Here is a 15,970-nt window from a genome sequence, read left to right on the forward strand (position 1 = left end):
TATTTGGTATTACTTCACACAGCGACACCCGAGCACCAGTACCTTTATACACTTATGCGTACCATAGCTTTAGACATCTGTGCTTCCACGTCAGGAAGACAGCTGATGGCCGTAGATAATCTGATCCTCATTGGACAAACCGATAAGATTTCCCCTATGTGCCAAGGCACGGAAACAGGACCAAAACTATCAAATCCTGTCGCCTGTCGTGAAGGCTTAGAGGGTGCTTACGAGTATGTGTTACAGCTTGTTACAACCCCTTATATTACATCAAGTCCGTCAATGACTCGGGTCTCCTTTGACGGATGTAGCAGAGGTCACGCCTGGAGACTCAAGAGACTTATCTGCGATGACATATCAGTGACTCGGCAGTCGACGGATAGTAAGGAGCGCTCGCCAGCGCCCTGTGTAATTAAAAGTTCTGAAAGAGCTTAGTGCTGTCGCTTGGCAGAACTTGGCAGAACCTGGCAGTAGCAGATCTGGAGCAACACTTGGCAGGACTTGGAAAGGTATATGAGCTGCAGAGATGACTGTATAAGGCGTGCTAGATTCTTTTTCATATCGATAGACCGAGCGCGCGAGGTACCCTAGAATGGCAAGCGAGATGAGTCGATTTGTGAGGGCCTGCATTATCCGTCACAATTATGGTGTTTTTCTGAATCTGAGGAAAAGAATTCGTATTATCATAGCAAACCGTCTATGAACTCTTTGAAGGTTACCGCCATCGCTGCTGTGGGCAGGCGAGGACGCTCACTTTCCAAGGGTCTTCGAACAACAAAGCCTGTAAGACGAGACTTGAAGAACTTGGTTGACTGGCAGTTCGGAGGCTGGCGCTATTTCATCGGATGTCACATCTGGGTAGGCATAGTCACCCATTGCTGTATCATGGCAGCTAACGGGGGTTTCCAGGCAGTAGTACAATGGTGTCAGGCCTGAGAGCGTTGGACGAGATGCCATTTTCGCGACCGTTTTGTTTGTCCAGTTCCACAAGTAAACAAAAGCGATGAAAGGAATCGGTAAATGAGGTCAACACCGACAACACGTAGTACCACCGAATTGAGATACAAGAGCATGCAACTAGACTCCACAAATCCAGTTTTTCCCACTCTGGCATGTGATTGCTACTCGCTTTAATGATTTGAAATCGCTTAATAGTAGACCAACATCCTAAATTCGACCTTGGAAGTTACCACTGGCATGACAAGCGTTCTACCACCCTTCGTACAGGCGGCATCAGGCTCACTAGGAGCAGCGAGCGCCAATGCGTTGACTTACCCTCTCGATCTCATTACCACTCGTATACAGGCCACGGATAAGGGTACATCCATACGCAAACAGATTCATACCTATGGACTATCGTCGTTATACGACGGCATTGGCGCAGACACCAGTGCTACCCTCCTTTCAAGGTCAGTAGCTTCTCCATCCTGCGTCTTAAGATGTTCATCATTGAATCCGAAGCTTCCTGTATTACTACGTATATTCCTTCCTGCGAGCATTCGTCGTTCGCGGAAATGGAAAATCAAAGGCAGCCATGTTATCCCTCCCACAGGAGCTCGCAATTGGCTACCTATCAGGCATCGCTAGCAGGTCCATCACCACACCTCTCAATCTCATTACGGTGCGCTTGCAAACTGCTCGAGTAAGCGATGAAGATGCCTCTCAAGGAGGAACGTCGCGGTTCACGGCAATTTGCAAACAAATACTTCGGGAAGAGGGGTTACGGGGATTCTGGAAAGGTTTGCTTTTGGAGAAGCGCTCGTCTGACCACCAGAACTTACGATAAAGCATCATGATAGGGTTCTCGTCTAATTTTGTGCTTTCGCTCAATCCCGCGGTCACGCTCTATCTGTTCCAGCAGTACAGACGTGTCATGCTGAAGGGGAAAGAACGTGCATCTCCACCCCCAGGCCATTCCTTCGTAGGGGGTGCGCTTGCAAATTCCATAGGTGAGTCGCTTCTCCGGTGTCGGTGTTCAACGAGTGCTAATACACGATTCACGAAGCCGTCATTATGTTATACCCGCTGCTACTCGCAAAGACTGTTGTACAAGCTTCTCGTAGATCTAATTCAACCAATGATTCGTCACAGGGACCGTCAATACGATCATCACTCCAAGGAATATATACCGCTGGCGGATTCTTCGCCTTATACCGTGGTCTCGGGGCGCAGTTGTTCAAAGGCATACTCAGGCAAGGAACGGCTATGATGGTGAAACAGAGGTAACTTACTGGCCCTCTTCATCGATGCACGCACTGAATTTATTACTTGACCAGGATCGAGCAACTAGTCGTACAGGCCTATCTCAGACAGAGAGCACTGCGTCGCATCCAATATAAGGGCTAGATAGGCGCACCCAAAAACTTTTGTTTATTATCTCAAGTGCACAATATGCTTTAATGAATGTAAGTATTCCAAGAAGGGAGGGTGTAAGTATGGTCCGAAAGTTCTCTGCTTAGAAAAGCTTAAAGAGACATCCACTTGCTAAGCAGAGAGGGAAAGTAGGGGGTCCCGAGGCCAGTAACGGGATCCCAACCTTGACTCGCATTGAATCCCAGAGTGCCACACCCTGGGTTGGTTCCGTTAGCGACATCCTTGAAGCCACCAATGAAATTAGGGGAGTAAATCTTCAAACAATGTCAGCGACAAGTTGAAATTAGAAGAGTGATGCATGACGCACCGCGGGGTTGATGAACCCAAGAGGTGGTTTACCGCGCGAGATACGAGCATCATTCACCATGGTCAGGATAGCACCAACGACAGGCGAAGCCGCAGACGTTCCGTACACGAGCTCGAAATTACCGCCGACAGCAACGACATAGTTTGCACCGTTGGCAGAAAGATCGGGATATGCACGGGACTGTAATAATGGTCAACCCCTTGACTCAACTTAAATTATGAAGAGACACACCCCGGTAGAATTGTAGATATCCTTGGAGTACGAGATCGGGTTAGCTGCTAGGTATCCTTCGACCGCTGCCTGCTGATAAGAGGGCATACTGAAGTAGTTGCTGAATCCACCGCCAGAGTAGATGACTTCTTCACAAGCATCTTCGGCCTCCCATACAGATTTGCCAGGGCTAACTTGGGTGGCACCGACGGCAGTGACATACGGGCATGTAGCAGGGAAGCCGGGATTGAAGATTGTACCATCCGGGGATTGAGTACCTGCGATAAAATAGGTTGAGGGTTTGATAATACTTGAATAATTTGCGAATTTACCATCGGGATTCAAACAGTAACCCCCGTTGCCTGCGACACCCGAGTCTCCCGAGCTAAAGAGGAAAGTGACGCCCATGAGGCCGAGCTTCGCGTACTCATTGCATTGACGAATAGCATAAGCGGGAGAGAGGTCGGCCTCGTCGTATCCGTAGGAAGCGGAAATGACGTTTGCGGGCCTGACAGTTCCGCACTCCTCATTGCCTGCATCATGCAGCTGAATATAGTTAAAACATGTTCAAGTTAATAACATACCATCGTATCCGCCACTAGCGGTGTCAGGATAAACGGGATCCTGGGCGGGATCATCACCGCCGTCGTAAGTGCAGTATGCTCCATCCAGTGCATCAAGAAAGGTGTTGAAAGAACCGCCTAAATATCGATGCAGTCAGCAATATATGTTGAACCTGCCAGTTGTCTCCATACCTTCAACCGAATCTCCGACTTGGTAAAGAGTGACGCTCTGTTCCTTTGTTACCAAGGTCATACCGTACTCTAGATCGAGGTCGGATTCTCCATTGTATCCAAACTCAGAAGCTGAGGTCGAGACGCTACCTAAGACGACCGACTTAGTCAGTTGCTCGCTGTAGATAATCACTTATAACAGTACCTCCATCGATCGAGACTAGTGTAGGGGAAACACCTTCAAGACCGGTTGAAAAATTCTGTGCAAACAAGTCAAGATCAGACTGTACATAGGACTGTGGAGTGTATTCCACTTTGTGGTCCGTCAGTCCCTAACATAGAAGTCAGACGACGTAGATAAACGTACCGATTCCATAGCTGTTGCGGTCGCCGGCGACTGGCTGATACCAAAGTCCATAGAGAGCCCTCAAGCAAATTGGCGTGATCTGCTGATCGCAATCCTCGATTTGGTCCAGAATGTTTCCAATTTGACCGGTCGTCTTGGGAGTGCTACCTTGACCAGGTTGTCCAATCGGAACTCTGCTATGTTCATTGCGCTTTGAGATTTTGGCATCAAAATGTATGGTAGGAGTCACAAAGTCGACGTGCGGGGTCACATGCTCTGGCAAATGGTAACTCTCGCAGGCTGTGGCCAAAATTAAAATCAGGTCAACGAGCGGTAATGACCACAAGACTAACCGATATGTTGTGTGCCAGTTTCGTGATCGTACACATGATACTCGGCAAGCAAAAGGTTTTCAGCCTCTTCGACAGTAGAAGTCACTTCGAGCCACCCTTTGGTTGGAGAGAGTTTTATGCGGTAAGGCTCCACACCGCTTTCGATCAACCATGAGCGCACGGTCTCGATAGAGTCGATACTTGGTGCAAATTTGGCGGCAATCTGACTTGGAGACCAATGCTTTCCGTAGTTGGATGAATCGGGATGTGACACCTCGTAGAGAAGTGATTCGATATCATCGATATTTGACTGGGCAAGGGCAAATCGTAAGGGAAGCGAGGTAGAAGAATCAAGTTTTTGTGTTCGAGACCATCCTGCGGGTATATGTGAACGCTGTTCGTGAAGGTGCCAAGGAGAGAGTGTGGGGTCGGCAATCGCACTAGTGGCGAGGCCAAGTGTAAACGAAAGGACGGGTAGAAAAAAAGAACGCATTGGCTGTAAGAGCAAAAAACAACAACAACAGGAAAGACGGCGCTTAAGACAGTGAAGAACTTCATTATTCGTTTTATACCACTGGTGGATCGAGCTATAATAATCCCGGGCATACGCTAGTAGATCATTGACGTAATAACGGAACGTTCTGAGACGTGACGCGTGACATGTCACATCAAATCAGAGACAAGACAACGGTTATTTCTGAACGGTAAGCCCTCAATGACCCCCACCATACAAACGTATTAAATGCATATGTCACTCCTGCCCTATATATACTAGTACTATATTCTATGAACCGTGCATTACTTTCGTCAAATTGAATCATCAAGGGTCGTAAGTCTTCGCCAAACCACATTGTGCAGATTGCATATCAGACCCATCAGTGCTGCCCAATGCTCGTCATGGCATCTCCCAAGGTGGCAAAGAATGCCTCGGAGCCTAGGAGCTCCACAATACCTGCGCGTTCAAACATTTCTCGAGGGCCAGAACGAAGGTGAGTTACAAAGAGCCCGACGCCACGGTTCTAATAGAATGAGATAAAGCTTCTAAAATCACGTAAGCTCTCACCTGATACGTCTCCAACAGCTCATGGAAGATCTGCACTGCAGAGGCATCACATGTCTCAACGTCTGCCATGTGGAATACTAATGTGCTTGCGGGTTGCCTCCTTGGCTCTTCTGAAGGGTGAGTTCTTTCTGGGCCATATAATTCTAGTCTACGAAGACGTTCTTTCAATTGTGCCGTGTTAGCTGTTACGCGTATTCAGCTTCGTCGGCATTCAATAAGATAATATAGAAGCACACCAAAGTCCAAGCTCTCTCTGATACGGATGATTAATGTGCCAGGAACGTCTTCCGCGCCAGGATTGTCAGCAACAGGCCCCCATTGATCAGTGCCAGGAATACGTCCCTGCAACACCGTCTGAACGCCTGAATATGTTATAGGTAATGACATACCAGTATAATCATTCGTGTGTGCGAGGAACGCTTGATAACAAGCAGCAAAGAGATAATGAGGCTGACAATGATTCCAATCTCGATATTCCAGATAACAGAAAGCGAGAAAGTGAGGAACATCATTGCAAGGTCAGTCCAAGCCCTTATCCTTGATGCCAGTCATCAGCGCCCTGAGACTATACAAGACAGCCTATCGCACCTCCAATAATACACTAGGTCATGAGGAACCTCGCTAAACAGTGATATCACAAAGAGGCAGATGCTGAAGACAAGTTAGCGCCACAGACCAAGCGAAGATGAAAGGTACATGCATCGAAGCCAAGACACATCTTGGTAGGTAGTATAGATACGGGAGAAGGAAGAATGTCGCCAATAATGTTATGCCGGCAGTAATAAGGGAGGCCAATTGCGTGCGCGCACCAACATCGCCGTTAATTTTCGACCTCACAATTGAGCCAAATGCTGGCAATGTGCCAGGAACGAAAGATCCAAAAAGGTTGGCAGCCCCGAGTGCAACGAGTTCACGGTTCGGACTGATGGAGTAGCCAAAGCGATCGGCATTCTGCTTCGCTGCAACAGTACTATCCAAGAAACCCATGATAGTTATCAAACTGATTGGTGTTAATGAATGCATTCGCGAAAGAAATTATGCACATACATTGCAGTCGAAGTCGTTCCTCTGATATAGCCTATTGATTGTTTCAGCGGAAAGCTAAAGAAATGACCACCAGTCTTAATAGGAATTATGCCGAGGATATCGACACCTTCTTTGTCCCAACGCAGATAGCCTGAAATAACTATGCAAACCAGTCAAAGAGGACCAAAAACGAGAAGACGAAAGAATACTTGTAGAGAGCACGACAACGAGCAGGACTTCAGGGAGCCGTTCGATCCACCAAGTTCGTTTAAAGTAACCTTTTAAAGTTCTCATGAATATGAGCACGAGCAGCGCCCCGAAGCTGACTAGCGTCGTCGGTTTGTGGTAATCAGTCCATGCATATTCTAGAAGAAAAATTATCTTGTCCAGGATTGACTCATGATTCATCTGATTCTCCAGGGCAACGAGGCCAAACATAGGTATTAGTTGTTCTCTGTGATACAATTGAACATTTCGCTTGTCGTGTTTTGAACGACTATACTCACACAGCAATGACGACCGCAACTGCAGTCACGAATCCTCGGAGAAGCGCACGACTGAGGACAACATCCAGGAAGCCCAACCGAAAGAATCCAAGCATCGACGCAAACAGCCCAACCTACGAAGTTATATAAATATATTTTTGAGCTAATGTTCTAGCCCAAACTGGATATATCGTTACTCACCTGGAAGGTGATGGCAGTGGAAACTGCAATACCAACGGCATCGGCGTCTTCCGGACTAACATGATGATCCCCACGACGATAATCGGAAACTGCTTGTCCAACGAGGAGCGAAAGCGCCGCTTCTGGAGCAACATTAAGTTGCCTTGACGTTCCCAAGAGACTGTACATGATCGGTGGTAGGGCGGCAGCGAACTAAAGAAAAATAAATGTTTTTATCGGAAAAAGATGAAAGGGCGCACCAAACCAGTTGTAGGACTTAGCTTGGCAAGTGAAGTCCCATAACTGACAGACTGGGGAATGAGCATAGCCGCAAGAGTGATTCCAGCTAGAAGATCACCACCCAAGCTGGCAAATATGAGCTCGTGTGATTGATATTGCTATGTCTACTCACAGGGAAATTGAATAGTCAGGTATCCATGCAGTGGACGGAACATAGTATCGGACCCGTTTCTTGAACATCGAGTTCCGTTTGCTGGTGTCCACTGGCAATTTGACACCTGTATTTTCTTCCATGAGTGGGTCTAGGCAATGCTCCTAAGTGCTCACCAGAAGCAGAAGTTCTTGTAGAAGAAGAACCGTACTGAGGGTGCGTCATATGACCCGCCTCGACGTCGTTTTGATTTACGAGGGGTGCCCGTTCTTCTCCACGAACCATGCCTGGCAAGGATGAGACAGAAGTAGTTGTTGACAAAGTGTCGAAGCGCGAGACGGGTTCGGTGGTGTTGTTTCCACTGTGCCGCGTCATTGCTGAGCCACTATATTTTGAATTTTCTGAATGATGAAGAACCGTGATCAACTGCGGACTACCGTGTCGTCCGACGGACCACAAGCCAAATTCGGATCCACCGTGACTGGTCCACGGTGACGACATTTAAAGTGGACGGGCCGAGACCCGAGCTGATTCAAACAATCTCGAATCAATTTAGCAAAGTTTACATGTATACTAATAACACAAGGATGCTCTAGGCAGGCAGTCATATACAACATATGGCTGTTGAGTTTACCGCAAGTCTCAGACACGTCCGTCGATGTACGACCAAACTTAGGTGTACATAGTGTACAAAATGTAAAACTAATCTCTTTTCGGTCCGGTTACAAATATTACATAATTATGCGCTGTGCGGTATCGAGCTCCGAGTTGCTGGTAAGCTCTAAATCCTACTTGCTGGAAAGTCAACTGCAGTGTACCACGAGCAGTCAATCAATAATTTGCAGCCATGGTGGTGATTGAATGACTTCGAACGCCCGGGGCATTGAATATGCAGCAAGTTGATGAAGGAAGCAGCATCAAAATACACCACACACATCACAGCTGCAGCACTAATAAGACCACAACAATTCTTCCACTTCGGCCATATGCCATCAACCTGGACCTCCAGTAAAATCACGATGTCGCAGCTCAGAAGTTCAACCAGCACCACACCCCATTTGCAAATCATATGGATGTAACTAAGCGGGACAAGACACTTCTTCATCTGTGGGACTTGGTTAGATGAGTCATGTTGAATAAAATGGTTTGACATCACAAGATGGTGCATTCATTCACTATATCACAGGAAGGACAAGCTATTCATAGCATATGGTGATTGGGCACGGAGAAACTGGGAACCTACATTGGCGCAGCCCACCCTGAACAGATCCTCACCCTGGACTTTCTCCCAATGAAACAATATTACTGCCACTGCTTCATCAGATAGAACGGCTTAGCTGAAAACATGGCATTGGCTACAGAACGTGTTGCAAGGGTTCAGGCCCGTTCACATGGCACACTCAGGCTGGACGAAAAATTCTGTCTCACATAGAAGCCTTCTCCAATCAGAAGGCGATCAAAAGCATCCCCGGGCCACATACGTGAGTAGGATCCATCAACCTGGATGCAGGTCGGTGATCACTGGACTGGCCATACCCATACCGTCCATGCCATAATCGTGGCACACTCATCATGTCTGCATCTGAGCAACTATGTCTGTCTCTCAGATTGGTGAATCATTACCATCTTCCAGTGCTCAGACTGGGCACTTGATCACATCCTCCATAGATGGCAGGCACATAATCCTCAGCGGAGGTAGTGATAAGATGATTTCAGAGTGGGAAGTACATGACTCAGAGTTGGTAGGTCCCTGATGATTTCATATTCATTTCCCATATCATCTTGTCCATTTCTGATGCCAATGCTTAGGGATCTTCGCTATAAACGGGACTACCTGCAGTGCATGCATCGCTGGCAATGTGTCTACCGCTGAACAGCTTCTGATACAAGAAATCGACCCTGATGCCAGCATTCTCTAGCCCCTGTTGACTGGCCATATCTTTGAGGCCATCGCCCTATGCAGAAAAGAGAAAATCGGAGATGTGAGGAAAGTGCTTGACCTCACATCATGCTCACGAACAAAGATTCAAATATCTTTCGACTTCTTCTCTTGATTGCCACGTTAAAGTACTCCGTGCTTTAGCACAGATTTTAGTCCATCGTTACTTTCAATGGGAATCAGCATGACGGGGCAATCATCCGCTTTTGGAAGCTGGCTGCTGCTTGTCTGATCAACAATCCCTTCACATATTGTGTCGTGAAAGTGTCTTTATCAAACCCAGGTTTCGTGCATTTACCCTGATCTTCCTGAACCTCGCACATCAGGCCTATCTACATGTTCAGCTTGGAATTAGTGCCCTTCATGGCGCCTGTCCTGAAGAAGCTGCTGACTACTTCGCTACTGTTGCCAATTATTGCACTTCCCCGTCATACTTGGATATACATTTAACTTACGAGGTCCTGGTCACGGTGGTGGTATGTTATGATGTAACTGAATGTGCTTTCAATGCCCTACCGTGTTCTTTTTGGAGCTCTTCCATTGGAGCCTGAAGTTGTTGTGGCAAATGCACACCAGAGGCTTTGCAATGCACTTCGTTAGGGAGATAAACTTGAAGAAGCTCTGGGGTCATATCAAGGGGTGATGGTTATAATTGACGAAGCCAGAAAGGCACACTGCTTTGATTGCTCCAATGACAAGTTTGCAGCCTACGTTGGCATGCATTCAAGGACACTTTGGATGATGCTACCAAAACCATAGCTACTTCCTAGTAAATAAGTGGTCTGTGACTCTAGTCTGTCCTGTTCATGGACTTAAATACATCTGGCGGACAAGCCAACATGCATCTCCAAGACTTACTTTTGGCTCATAGATCTGAACCATGTGCTTACAAATAACACTGTTGCTCAGTGATTGTCATGCCCACAAGTCAGAAGAGCAGCAGGCGAGAATTTCGAAATGAATTTAGTAGTAAACTCCATCTTGCCTGTTGTTTACAATTGCCGAATACAGCACTGGAGGAGGTTGAATAATGCTGCTACTGGAAGAGTAGCAGTTGAAAAATTCTGTGACAGAGGAAAGAGTAAATCCAGGAGAGGAGACAATTTCATGGATGCGAGGTGGGCATCAGAGAACTGGTGGAGAAATTAGAAAGACATAGATAGCAATATATCGTACATAATCACAAGCATCAGCACAATCCTGTTATCGACCATCACATGATCATATTTGACTTTATACAGGAAAGGAGAGTTGCTTATTGTCTTACACAAGTTTATCATTGGAAAAAGATATGTACATTGCTCGACCAAACACTTAACGGCAAGATGGAACCACAGTTAATTATCAAGCTAGAGGCATCAACAACAACTACGTCAGAAGTAAGGCTTGTAATTTCGAAACCGAAAGGAGAAGATGTGATCTTTCAGAGAACAACAGTTGTCCACCAAGTGAGCGAGAACAGATTGTTGTCCGGCAAAGCTAATGGTTGAGTTAATGTGTGCCACTTTAAATTTTAATACATCATGTGTTAGATATCTAGAGATCATCTACCATATATCAATTGGGAATTCATGCAAAAAAGTGTTACCTTTGCGCACTAGCCGAGGTGTGTTAACCAAGCAAGCGACAAACAGCCTATGTCTTGCCTCGACTTTCCAAAATTACATCAAAGGATTTGCGCACCACTGCTTAGACAGTGCTATGGTGAATGTTCAAATTCTTAGTGTCCTTTGAGCCTGAATCTCAAAAAACACAGCGATCGCGATATCTGCGCTCTGCTGTGTATACTCAGCCTATCCACATCACACTGAAGGATCCACACATTGGAACTTGAACAGTGCCCTGGAGATTGTTCAGATTTGTAATGGCCTATGAGCACGACTCTGAAAAATACAGTGACCGCGATATTTGCACTCTACTGTGTATATTCAACCTATCCACACCGAACCAAAGGATCTGTCTGCCACTGCTTAGATAGTGCTATGGTGAATGTTTAAATTCATGGCATTTTTTGAGGCCTAAACTAAAAAACACAGTGATCATGATGTCTGTTCTCTACTGTGTATATTGAGCCTAGTATCTACATCACACTGAAGGATCCGCGCATTGGAACTCAAACGGTGCTATGGAGATTGTCCAGATCTGTAACGGCCTATGAGCACGACTCTGAAAAATGCAGCGACCACGATATTTGCGCTTTACCATGTATGTTCAACCTATCCACACCCAAGCGAAGGATCTGCCTGCCACTGCTTAGATAGTGCTATGGCGAATGTTTAAATTTGTGGTGTTCTTTGAGCACGAATCTAAGAAAAACACAGTAACTGCGATATTGACATTATTCATAGTTTTCATTCTGCAAAATGCAATTATGATGATATTGGTGGTAGAGTAGTAGTATATAGATAACACTACAGTTGTAAGGGAGGTAGGGATCACAAAGCTTAGAGTGAATCAAATGCTACATCATCACGTTGTGCCCTCTGCCTTGTGAGTGTGAGTGCGTTAATGGACATGTTGGCCTTGGCTGTATTGCTAATATCATCACTGTAATTCCTTCCAAATACCTTCCTAAATAACAGAGGTTGGGTGAGATTCATCGAGACAACAACAGGAGCACTACAATAATGTACCTAGTCCACCACTCGAGGAGTTTGTCAACCCTGCGCTGTGCATCTCGACCAGGGGGCTTTTTGTAAAAATCAACAATGGTCCACCAAAATTGTATGTAGTCAAAATCCCCATCAATGGACCGCCATGAGGTGACAGAAGAGAGTGTGAATTGAACCTGCTGATCTGGTCATCATTTCTATTGTTAATCCTCACCAAAACACTTACTTGACACACAATGTAGGCGATAGAACAAGGGCTCACTTTTCTCAAATTGATTATCTGCGCTACATGCTTTTTGACTTTGATGCCAACAAAGGATTTCTTCGTGAGCCTGTTGTTTCGGATGATATCCGCCCCATTGCCATCACCCTCGATGTCTTTGGCTGATGATGGCAACGTGAATACGGCTTTGTAAGCCTGCAAGAACTTGTGAGATCACTATTATACTACTCGGGTGCGACACACCTGAAGAAGGATTTTGCCTTTGAAAAGCCCCTCCTCCAGATCATTTGGATTGCTCTGGTATTTGTCATATAGGAATGCCGGAAAGGACAGATCCGTCACGACATAGCCTTGTGAGCGATCTCGAATACCTGCCTTTACGCTGCTGAATAATAAGTGTCTTTTCATAGTATTCTCAACAAGCACTTACACTGGGTCATTCCAATCAAATTCAGCTGGGCAGAGAAGTCTGCCACACGTGTCATTGCTAACACCACGGGAATGTTTGTTGTTGGGGTCAACTGGGTGATCCGGCTTGAATTCGCGATTTACCCATTCAGCAATAAGTGTCTTGAGTTTCAAGCTATCATCACCTCAAGCGCTATCAGCCCCCTGCCGAAGCTAAAGAAAGGTGATGAACACAGCAAAGCCTATCATCGACATGTGAAAATCTGACCATTTTCATCATTTGCACATAATCATCATACTCCAACTCCAGGGCTTTCTTATGAAACCATGTCAAGGTGTGGGTGAGAGTGATGTACCCCACCTGCAGTCGATCTTGACTATAGAAACCAGTGTATGTTTAGCACTCGCAAATTAGCTTGAGGGGCGAAAGACTTACTCAAAATTAGTTTCATCGTCATCATTTGCTTCGTATCTTCTGTCATTTTCAGAGACAAGGTCCTCAACATTGTCAAACAGTGAAACAGTGCACCTAATAGCTCGCCCTTCAGCTATATAATAGTTTGTTTGCCTGCCCGATGGTAAGTAATGTGCCAACTTCATATATGGAACGGTGACTATACCTTTCTTTGGAAGCATGCCCCGCCTCAAGAGCCTCCAGCTTCTCTTCCAGTTGCGCAATTCTGCATCTCTGTTGAGCCTGCAGAGCTGCTGCAGACTCAGGGCTGGGTTCATCCCACCGTGACTGGCCTTCTGAGTCTGTTTGTGCTATGCTGCCTTGATCCTCTCAGTGCTCGATGTGCACCATAGAGATGATATAAAGAGAGAGAAAAGGTTGAAATGGCATGAGGTTATGAGTAGAGCGACCGACCAGCTCATCTTATATACCGCTCGGGAGTCCTATCTGGTGGCACTAGTCCAAAAAGCATACAACATCACTAGAATAATAATGTTAGCATAAGAATACCTTTTTAGGGTATCAATGTTAGCATGGGAGAAATGGGCAAGGACTGTGACATAGCTCCCACTTTATGATAGATATATTGAAAGCAACTGCCTGAACAGGATATGTGTCAGGGCGGGCGATAGCATATGCTGCAACGACTTGGACTACCTACTGAGTTGACGGTATATGATGATCATGGCACGCATTGTTAGAATCATGACAGCAAAAACAAATTTGATGGATACTGACTGTGGCTGAAGACTGAGCTGGATCTAATGAAAATATTAATTGTTGTAATTCCAAAGGACACGAATCAGCAGTTTTGATGTGTTTCAAATACCAGTCTTCATCAACGCCGACCCACTTGCCATCACACAATAATGCATGGGCTGGACGGAGTGTTGAAGGAACGGATGGGGAGAAGAATGACGAATGTTTAATTGCTGAAAGGACCTGGGAGTATGCAAGAGTTCTGACAATGGCAAAGAAGATGGTTGTTTGAATTGGCACAAACACAGTGTGTCCAGCCAGAGGCTGTAGAATGAACCCATTGTTGTCACCTGAAGACTAAAAGGTGGGATGGATGGGAGAGAAGTTTAACATGTCAGAAGCTATCAAACAGAACCCAAAGTCAGTAATTGGTAACGAAGTGAAACAAGCCCAAGCAGTGTTATGGGAGCAGGTTACTCACCGTGAAGGATGACATGCTCGTTCAAAAGATTGTGATGAGCAAGTGTCGGATTGGATTGCCTGGTGTGAGGGTAGCAGTTTGTTTAGCCAGTCTCAATAGAATGAGAGGCCTTGTGAAAAGGCTGGGACAGGGAATGGTACGACAGTTTGCTGATGAGCACACTTGCCCAGGACTGAACCTTGAGATAACCGTCTTTGCATGATTGAGGATTAAAACTAACGCAGCCTGTGTTGTGAGTGACGATGACTAGAGAAGACTAAACATTGCCAAAGTACCAGGTGGACATTGACAAGACTTGCATTCAAAGCGGGTTTAGAACCCAGCTATTCGGATGAGTATATCTAAGCGAGGAGGTCCTGGGGGTCAGGCATGACTAAGTAACGACACCTTACATGTACCTTGTTCTTCTTGAGTTTGATCAATTCCGGAACAGTAACAGGTCACTCATTACTCGTTGTTAGGAACATCCGCCTGTAGACATAACACCAAGGAGTGTAACTGCATTAATTGTACATACTGTTCACTAGACTCGGAGAATAATCATTGATACCATTTGTTATGAGCGCCACGGAGATTTGCATGACAAGATCTTATATCACAGTACTAGTAGTGAGCAAAAGATGATACATCTCAATTCGTAGTATGAATACATCAACCGCAGGAGTCAAAGTCAAAGTCGATACAAGCAATTACAGGTACTGAGCCAGCCTAGCTTTGATGCATCTCTTGTAGCTTTCCCATTGCATCTGTAACTTTGGGGAGTTCTTGATCGTCACTTCAATGTAATCATCAGTTTGTTGTACAACTCTGTGGAAGTTGCGCTCGATGATTCAACATCAGCAGATATGTTGTACCTGATCCTCTCCAAGCCACTATAAACTGCAACAGCAGCGGCGCTAGCAAGACTATCGAGTTCTTCTAGGTACCAGAAGAGATTGAGCTCACAAACAGTGCCCAAGATAACATGGAGCACGACCTTGTTTTCAAGGAAGTGCCATTCGTTGTCCGTACCCAGTCCCATGAGACACTTGGGAGGGAAGATCCGATTGTCGAGGAGATCTGTAATTATAACTTCCTGGTACATGTGTTTGGAGGCATCTGACCATATTGAAAGATGTAGGTCGAATCCATCGAGGACTAAATTGCATGCGTATTTTCTGCATATTTGCAGGATGTCTTTGCACGACTCAGACAAGGTCATGTACAGCGAGCCGGAGTTGTGTGATGCCCATGCAATTCCCTGCTCTATTGACACATAAACAAAATGTTAGTCAAGAAAAAAACGATACTTACTTTCACCCATTGCTTCCTTGGCTGCCTCCTGGAGCTTCTCATCAACCAACTTCACTCTATCTGCCTCCTCCGTAAAGGCAGCCAAATTGACCACATGTTTCAGTATCTTTCTCTATGCAGACTTCATAATCCGGTGGTGGACCTTGTTTTTATCGTCAAACCAAAGATCAGGTCGTGCCAAGCGCTTAACACCACGCTGGCATTTTGTTAGTGAGTAATTGTTTGAAAATATGACTATTCACCTTCCTTCCTCGCCGGTCATTTGGTCCCTGATAATAGCGAAACATCAACTCATCTTCAGGGTTTACTGCACCCATGACAGGCTTTTCAAGAGACTTGTCAGTTGAAATCCGATGGTAGAAACACATCTGGAACGGGCTCTCAAGAACCCTCATCTTGAACACCTGGAGGTAA

At 45.8% G+C, this 15,970-nt stretch overlaps 4 protein-coding genes across 4 annotated transcripts; 1 reads left to right on the top strand and 3 right to left on the bottom strand.

Annotated features, from left to right (window-relative positions):
- Positions 1-914: 914 nt before the first annotated feature.
- Positions 915-2,509, top strand: EDB93DRAFT_552574 (mitochondrial carrier domain-containing protein). The gene is made up of 5 exons (XM_041456697.1): positions 915-1,409; positions 1,462-1,739; positions 1,800-1,949; positions 2,006-2,222; positions 2,277-2,509. Exons 1-5 carry the CDS (start codon positions 1,198-1,200, stop codon positions 2,344-2,346), a joined length of 927 nt encoding a protein of 308 aa, XP_041312264.1. The 5' UTR covers positions 915-1,197; the 3' UTR covers positions 2,347-2,509.
- Positions 2,466-4,795, bottom strand: EDB93DRAFT_1076395 (peptidase S8/S53 domain-containing protein; the record flags this gene model as incomplete). The annotated part of the gene is made up of 9 exons (XM_041445228.1): positions 2,466-2,627; positions 2,681-2,860; positions 2,912-3,168; positions 3,223-3,423; positions 3,475-3,591; positions 3,646-3,774; positions 3,830-3,937; positions 3,992-4,270; positions 4,324-4,795. The coding sequence occupies 9 exons, from the start codon at positions 4,793-4,795 to the stop codon at positions 2,466-2,468; spliced, it is 1,905 nt and encodes a 634-aa protein (XP_041312265.1).
- Positions 4,796-4,988: 193 nt separating this feature from the next.
- EDB93DRAFT_1118863 (sulfate transporter family-domain-containing protein) lies at positions 4,989-7,901 on the bottom strand. The gene is made up of 13 exons (XM_041448432.1): positions 7,624-7,901; positions 7,469-7,574; positions 7,317-7,422; positions 7,078-7,269; positions 6,898-7,010; positions 6,601-6,845; positions 6,413-6,551; positions 6,066-6,365; positions 5,954-6,016; positions 5,755-5,902; positions 5,602-5,707; positions 5,366-5,547; positions 4,989-5,321 (listed from the first exon to the last, which is right to left on the bottom strand). Exons 1-13 carry the CDS (start codon positions 7,820-7,822, stop codon positions 5,178-5,180), a joined length of 2,043 nt encoding a protein of 680 aa, XP_041312266.1. The 5' UTR covers positions 7,823-7,901; the 3' UTR covers positions 4,989-5,177.
- Positions 7,902-11,982: 4,081 nt separating this feature from the next.
- EDB93DRAFT_1076642 (uncharacterized protein) lies at positions 11,983-12,815 on the bottom strand (the record flags this gene model as incomplete). The annotated part of the gene is made up of 4 exons (XM_041445257.1): positions 11,983-12,177; positions 12,225-12,416; positions 12,465-12,603; positions 12,652-12,815. Coding segments are annotated over 4 exons (690 nt in total), but the record flags the coding sequence as incomplete, so codon positions are not given.
- Between the last annotated feature and the right edge of the window lie 3,155 nt (positions 12,816-15,970).

The sequence above is a fragment of the Suillus bovinus genome (assembly GCF_016758785.1).
Source record: "Suillus bovinus strain UH-Sbo-P2 chromosome Unknown EDB93scaffold_4, whole genome shotgun sequence".
NCBI classification, from domain to species: domain Eukaryota; kingdom Fungi; phylum Basidiomycota; class Agaricomycetes; order Boletales; family Suillaceae; genus Suillus; species Suillus bovinus.

Coding starts and splice junctions, on each gene's coding strand:
- EDB93DRAFT_552574 (XM_041456697.1), top strand. CDS start 1,198: ATGACAAGCGTTCTACCACCCTTCGTACAGGCGGCATCAGGCTCACTA. Junction 1,410..1,461: donor AGTGCTACCCTCCTTTCAAG/GTCAGTAGCTTC, acceptor TTGAATCCGAAG/CTTCCTGTATTACTACGTAT. Junction 2,223..2,276: donor GCTATGATGGTGAAACAGAG/GTAACTTACTGG, acceptor TTACTTGACCAG/GATCGAGCAACTAGTCGTAC.
- EDB93DRAFT_1118863 (XM_041448432.1), bottom strand. CDS start 7,822: ATGACGCGGCACAGTGGAAACAACACCACCGAACCCGTCTCGCGCTTC. Junction 7,423..7,468: donor CCTGACTATTCAATTTCCCT/GTGAGTAGACAT, acceptor CATATTTGCCAG/CTTGGGTGGTGATCTTCTAG. Junction 5,903..5,953: donor GACCTAGTGTATTATTGGAG/GTGCGATAGGCT, acceptor ACTGGCATCAAG/GATAAGGGCTTGGACTGACC.